At 54.6% G+C, this 6214-nt stretch overlaps 1 protein-coding gene across 1 annotated transcript; it reads right to left on the minus strand.

The window, feature by feature from the left end:
• Window positions 1-239: 239 nt before the first annotated feature.
• Window positions 240-6032, minus strand: ATP13A2 (ATPase cation transporting 13A2; the record flags this gene model as incomplete). Its single annotated transcript, XM_010170156.2, has 15 exons — window positions 240-319; window positions 712-822; window positions 1712-1872; window positions 2660-2784; window positions 3008-3128; window positions 3459-3615; window positions 3745-3858; window positions 4007-4213; window positions 4292-4480; window positions 4594-4640; window positions 4754-4864; window positions 4954-5121; window positions 5271-5402; window positions 5502-5568; window positions 5817-6032. Coding segments are annotated over 15 exons (2006 nt in total), but the record flags the coding sequence as incomplete, so codon positions are not given.
• Window positions 6033-6214: the final 182 nt, after the last annotated feature.

A 6214-nucleotide genomic window follows, 5' to 3' on the forward strand; every position in this document is an offset into this window, starting at 1 on the left:
GATCAATGCTCCCACCCAGCTTGGTGTCATCAACGGGACACCATTACATGATGGGATGGGGCAAAACCCTGAGTCTTCAAGGTTGCACCCCCATATTTAGGATAACTCCATATCTGGGAGAGGACAGGATGGTATTTTGGAGCTGCCAACTGCTTCAGCACACAAGAGATGTCTCCAGGCAGAGGACTAACCCCCTCATCCTCCTCTGTCCCCCATCCCTCAGGGTTGGAAGGACTTACTTGAGCTCTTGCAGGCTGCACACCAGCTGAGTCTTCTGCTCAGGGGACATGCGGGCGAACACAGTGGCTTGGATGAGGATCTGCAAAGGAGATCCAGCTCCGTGTCCGTATCACAGCACCCCACACCCCTCTGCACCCAGGAGCCTGGGATTCCCAGGTTGGCCAGAGAAGCTGTGGCTGCTCCTCCCTGGAAGTGTTCTCGGCCAGGCTGGATGAGGCTTTGAGCAACCTGGTCTAGTGGAAGGTGTCCCTGCTGCTGGCAGGGGGGTTGGGACTGGATGAGCTTTAAGGTCCCTCCCAACCCAAACCAGTCTGGGATTCTATGATTTTGAGCTTTGCCAGCTCAACGGGGCAGAGACCATCTTGGACCAGTAAAAACCACCTCAGGGTATTTTGTTTTGGAGCTGTGAGGCTGCAGCACTAAATGTGGTGAGGTCAACCTTGCTGGAGGATTCCCCACCGTTGGACTCACCTTGGGCAGCAGGTCGGGGAAGTGCTCACAAACCACGGCGAAGGATTTGCCGTTGAGGGCGAAGTGGCAGAGCTGTGGCTGGAGGAAGCAGCTGTCCCGCTGGTGCAGACCCTGCCAAGGAAAACAACTCTACAGAGGGGCTTCAACTGATGCTCAAATCCCTCCTGAGCTCCTGGGCAATGGTCTGAACCAGCATCCTCAACCCAGGTGGAATGATAAAGGTTGGAAAAGACCTCTAAGATCATCAGGTCCAATCATCAACCCAACACCACCATGGCCACTGAACCATGTCCCTCAGCACTGTGTCTACATGACTCTTCAATCCCTCCAGGGATGGGGACTCCACCACTGCCCTGGGCAACCCCTTCCAATGCCTCAGAACCCTTGCAGCAAAGAAATTCTTCCTCACATCCCATCTCAACTGCCCTGGCCACAACTGGAGCCCATTTCCTCTTGTCCTGTCCCTTGGGCCTTGGTTGAACAGACCCACTCCCACCTCTCTCCACCCTCCTCCAAGGGACTTGCACAGAGCCACAAGGTCTCCCCTCAGCCTCCTTTGCTCCAGGCTCAACACCCCCAGTTCCCTCAGCCACAAGGGAACTCAGCACACTTGTGCTCCAGACCCTTCCCCAGCTCCGTTGCCCTTCTCTGGACACGCTCCAGCACCTCCATGTCCTTCTTGGAGTCAGGGGACCAATTTCATCCATCTAAATGATGGTATTTTAGATAAAAAGTTTGTGTGACCAAGTCTGGAGCAGGACCTGAGCAGGATGGTGCTGGGCTGCATCCGATGAGAGCATTTGGAGCATCAGTTCCAGCTCGATGTGCTCCCAAGGAGAAACAGGAGCAGGTTATCTTCTCCTCAAGGAGGCACTTAATCAGGGACAGAATCACACCTGGAATTGGCTCTCAGGGTAACGATGATGGGAAAAGTGTCCTGCAAGGTGATGGGCAGTTTGGGCTTTAAAAAAGTCCCTCAAAATGTTGCCTGGAGACTCACCTCCAGCTGCTCTTCACCCTGGGAGTGCTCGGCGAGGATGAATTTCAGAGCAGCAGGTTTGTCCTGGCTGGGTGGGGAGGCGTTGACGAAGATCACCTGCTCTTTCGGCTCCACCATGCGGCAGCTCTTGGCCACGTTGACGGCCGTCAGCATGTTGTCTCCTGGTAGAAAGAGGTGACAGGGTTGAGTAACCAAGAGTGTGGTTTGTTAGCATCTCACATGGCTTCAAGTCAGGAAGAGCAGCTCAAACCTGTCACATCCCCCCTCTCCCAGCTACTACAACCATGTTGAGGGTCCTTTTGTTTCCTCATGTTTTGGAGGAGAGCTTCAAAATCTTGTGTCCCAGCCCAAAGAAAGGCAGCAGCTTCACCCAGAGGTGACTCCTACGTCCCAGGGTCACAGAATCCCAGAACCATCTCAATTGGAGAAGCCCTTTAAGCTCATCGAGTCCAACCATGAACCCAACACTGACAAGTCCCCCACTAACCCATGTCCCTCAGCACTGTGTCTACACGACTCTTCAACCCCTCCAGGGATGGGGACTCCACCACTGCCCTGGCCAACCCCTTCCAATGCCTCAGAACCCTTTCAGCAAAGAAATTCTTCCTCACATCCCATCTCAACTGCCCTGGCCACAACTGGAGCCCATTTCCTCTTGTCCTATCCCTTGCTCCTTGGTTGAACAGACCCACCCCCACCTCTCTCCACCCTCCTCCAAGGGACTTGGACAGAGCCAGAAGGTCTCCCCTCAGCCTCCTTTTCTCCAGGACCCCTCCAGACCCTGCCAGCCTTCAGCCCACCAGCAAAGCAATGCAAAGAAGCAGCAGGGATGCACAAAAACAGACTCCAGGAGTGGAGAAACCCTTCACCCCATGCAGAACATGAAGGGTTGTCCGTGTCCCACCTCTTCCTCAGGCCCATTGTCCCCGTTCCCCTCTGCAGAGTCACCTGTCACCATGATGGGGCGGATGTTGGCGTTCCTCAGGAGGTGAATCACGGGGGTAGTCTCTGGTTTGAGGACGTTTTTCATGACAAGGAACCCCAAGAAGGTCAGGTTGCTCTCCACAGAGTCTCTGGTGGGATACAAGGAGCTGTTGAACACCATCCTCAACACAAGAGTGGTTCAATCCATATAAACAGCTAAAAGTCCATCTAGAGGGCAGCCAGCAATCACTTTGGGACACAGTAGGGTTTGGTTCCTTGAAGCCTGCTAGGATGGAGCAGGCTGAAGAGCAGCAAAGCATCCCATGAAATATTTGGAACATCTAAATGGTGAAAAAAGCTGTTGGTACCAACCTCGGGAGCTGTTGGGCCTCCTCGAAGGTTGTCACCTTGCTCAAGGGTTTGCAAGCCAAACCCAAGACCCGGAAGCCATCGGTGGTGTAGTGTCGCAGCATCTGGGAGAAATCCATGGGCACTGCCAACCATGAGGAGAAAAACAAGGTCAGAACATGTCCCTGAACCAGCCTGGGCTATGAAGACCTGGTGATGGGAGCCAAGGCTTGAGCTCCCAAAGGATGAAGGGCTTCATCCAGACTCCAACCCTCTTCCCTTTCTTCTGGCTCCTGTTGTCTTCCCCACCATGAGGCTGGAGCTAATCCAAAGCCTCTGGGAAGTGCCCCACAGTGTCACCCAGGATCATTTCCCATGGGGATGAGCTGCAGGGATGCTGGAAGATGATGGAGCAGCAGAACTGGTTGCTCCTCAGCTGGAGAGCGATAGAAAACCACGGTCCCCCAGCACGTACCTGTTTCCTTCCTGCAAAGGCTGGCCACCATCTCTGGTGCACCCTTGATGTAGACATGGGTTGAGTCTTCACCAGGCAGCTTCACCAGGACGCTCATCCTCTGCAAGGAGGAGGAGAAGGGGAAACGCCGGAGGATCCCCACGGGTGACTGGTGCTTCTGTGGAGGACAGGGAGCAGGTGTCAGGGTTGGGTAGAAGCTTCCAGGGACTGTGAAGGACAACAAACCTTTGGAAGTGTAGACCCAGTGGCTTGAAGAACCTGAGCCACTCTGGTCCACAGAACCTACCCTGTCTCGTGGCTGTTCTTCCTCAGGTGGAGGTTTCATCACAGCTAAAACCTTTGTCCCAAACTGCTGGAAGTTGAGTAGTTCACCTTCCTCCTCCTCCATCATCTCCAGGTGCTGAAACCAAGGCAGATGCTGAGATGGTGAAGCCCCAGGTCCCATCCATCCCACAGATGGTTTTTTAAACACTCCCTTTCCTGGCAGAGCAAGCTGGGTGCCACCTCCCTCTTTATAGACACACCACTTTGCCTACTGCCTGTCTTACCCAGCCAGTGGACTCCACCATCTTGAGGTCCACTGGGTCTCCAATGGGTTGTGCCCGCAGCAGTGAGACGGTGTGGCAAGTGGCCAGGGCATAAAGCAAGGAACCAGCGGGCAGGCAACGGGGCTCATGGATGATGGGCATGAAGTAGTTGTTCTCCAGTGGAACCACCCCCCAGACATCCAGACCTTCCTCTGTCAGGGTTCCTGTCTACAGGGAGAACGTGGTAGGTCCAGGTCAGCTCCTCAAGCTGGAAACAACAGTCCCATGGTGCTGCTGGAGACTCACCTTGTCGAAGCAAACCAGGCGGATCTTCCCGCAGAGGTTGATACGGGGAGGGCTGATGCAGAAGATGCCTCGTTTCTTCAACCTGTTCTGGGCGTAGATGGTGCCCACTGTCATGGCAGCTGGGAGAGCTGGAGGCACAATGACGGTGACCAGGTCAAGGGCACGGATGATGATTTGCCCTACAGGGACCTAGCAGGTGAAAAGGAAGAGGAGTGGGCATCTTGATCAGCCCTCACCCATCTCCACCTGCATCAGCTGACGGTTCCTGAGCGTGGGGGATTCATCAGCTCTGGCAACCCTACCTGGTTTTTAACCAAGATGAGGATGCTGTAGAGCGTGCCGATAAAAGCTGTGCGGGAGGGAGAATGGGCTTTGGTTACAAAGCAAAGCAGCTGAAAGGTGACTTCAACCATTTAAGAAGAGTTGGGTTGCTCCTGGCCATGCCTCCACGCTCAGACGTACCCAGGATGGCGAGGAACAGGATGAACTTCACAGCATCCTTGTAGAACTTGAAGCTGACAGGTTTGGGGTAGAGGATGGAGCTGATGAGATCCCCTTTGGCTGTGCAAAACCCTGTGGGAGAAGGTTAGAAGGTCAACACGTGAGAAGTCATCACTCCAAAGGATGCGGCTTAATCCTGGTCTTCTCCTCAACGCCGTTACCTGTTCGTGTCACCACGGCCAGAACGTCGCTGCCCATGTAGGACTTGGCTTGGATGACCTGTGTCCCACAGAACAACGTGTGACGTCTGTGCTCCTCAGGGGAATAGATGGTGCTGGCTGCCTGGCTGCCAGCTGGGAGAGGGGTTTTCATCACCGGCACGCTCTCCCCTGCGGTGAAGAACATCATGGAGGGAGGTTTATCACCCTGAGGAGGTCTGGATCCAACCAGTCTGGATGGGAAGGGGCTTCTGTAGGGCCATGGAGATACAAGGCTCATCCTTTCCCCCAAAGTCCCCAGTGAAAGCTGGGGCTCTCACCCGTCAACATGCTCTCGTTGACCATGCACTCGCCCGTCAGCAGCGCGGCGTCACAAGGAACCAGCGTCCCATCGGTGGGGAGGCTGATGCAATCACCTGGCACAAGGTCCACGGAGCTCACCACCATCTCCTCTGGAAAAAAAGTGTGGTTGTGCTCAGACACATCATCCTGGCACCATCCTGAAAAGTTTCATGCTTGGAGGCTTCACTCCTCATGGGCACCATGCTCACCTCCACCAGGACGACGGACACGGACACCGACTGACATCTTGGCCATGTTTTGTAGCGTGGAGCTTTGCTGTCAAGGGAAGGAGCAGTTAGCACCTGAGGTCACCTCAAAAAGCACAGCAAAGCACCCGTGACACAGGTCTTGAAGGCTCAGCACCATAGATGAAGGACCAAGAAAACTGCCCCACCACTGGAGCGTGGGTTGTCCTCACCCACCTGGGGTTCAAAAGGAGTTCAACATCAGCACAGAGGTCAAACAGCATCAGAAAATGGGTTATTCCACCAGAGCTGCTTGTCCCAACCAAGCCCACCACCAACCTTCCTCGTCTCGTAGAGGGACAACCCTAAGGAGATGGTGGAGATGAGGAAGATGCAGGCGGCGTAGTAGTAATAGGCATCGCAGACCCACAGCACGATGCTGAACACTTGGAAGATGTAGAAGGGATTGAGCACCTGGAAAAGAACCCGGAGAGAGAGCAGGGGGTGTTTTTGGAGGCAAGAGCTTTCTCCAACCCATCTAAGACCTTCAGGTTCCTTGGGGAACAACTGCTTATGCAGAGGAGAAGCTGGCCCTTCCCACGGGTGAACTAGCTGACTTCTCACAAACACTCCATCCTCCCTGGCTTTGCTCTATGGTCAGGACCCCTGATGATGCTCAGCCACCTCCACAGCTCTCTGGAGATGCTCCTGTCTGAGCTGAGGCAGGACAGCAACGT

The sequence above is a fragment of the Antrostomus carolinensis genome, unplaced genomic scaffold, assembly GCF_000700745.2.
Source record: "Antrostomus carolinensis isolate BGI_N321 unplaced genomic scaffold, ASM70074v2 scaffold52926, whole genome shotgun sequence".
In the NCBI taxonomy this organism is placed as follows: domain Eukaryota; kingdom Metazoa; phylum Chordata; class Aves; order Caprimulgiformes; family Caprimulgidae; genus Antrostomus; species Antrostomus carolinensis.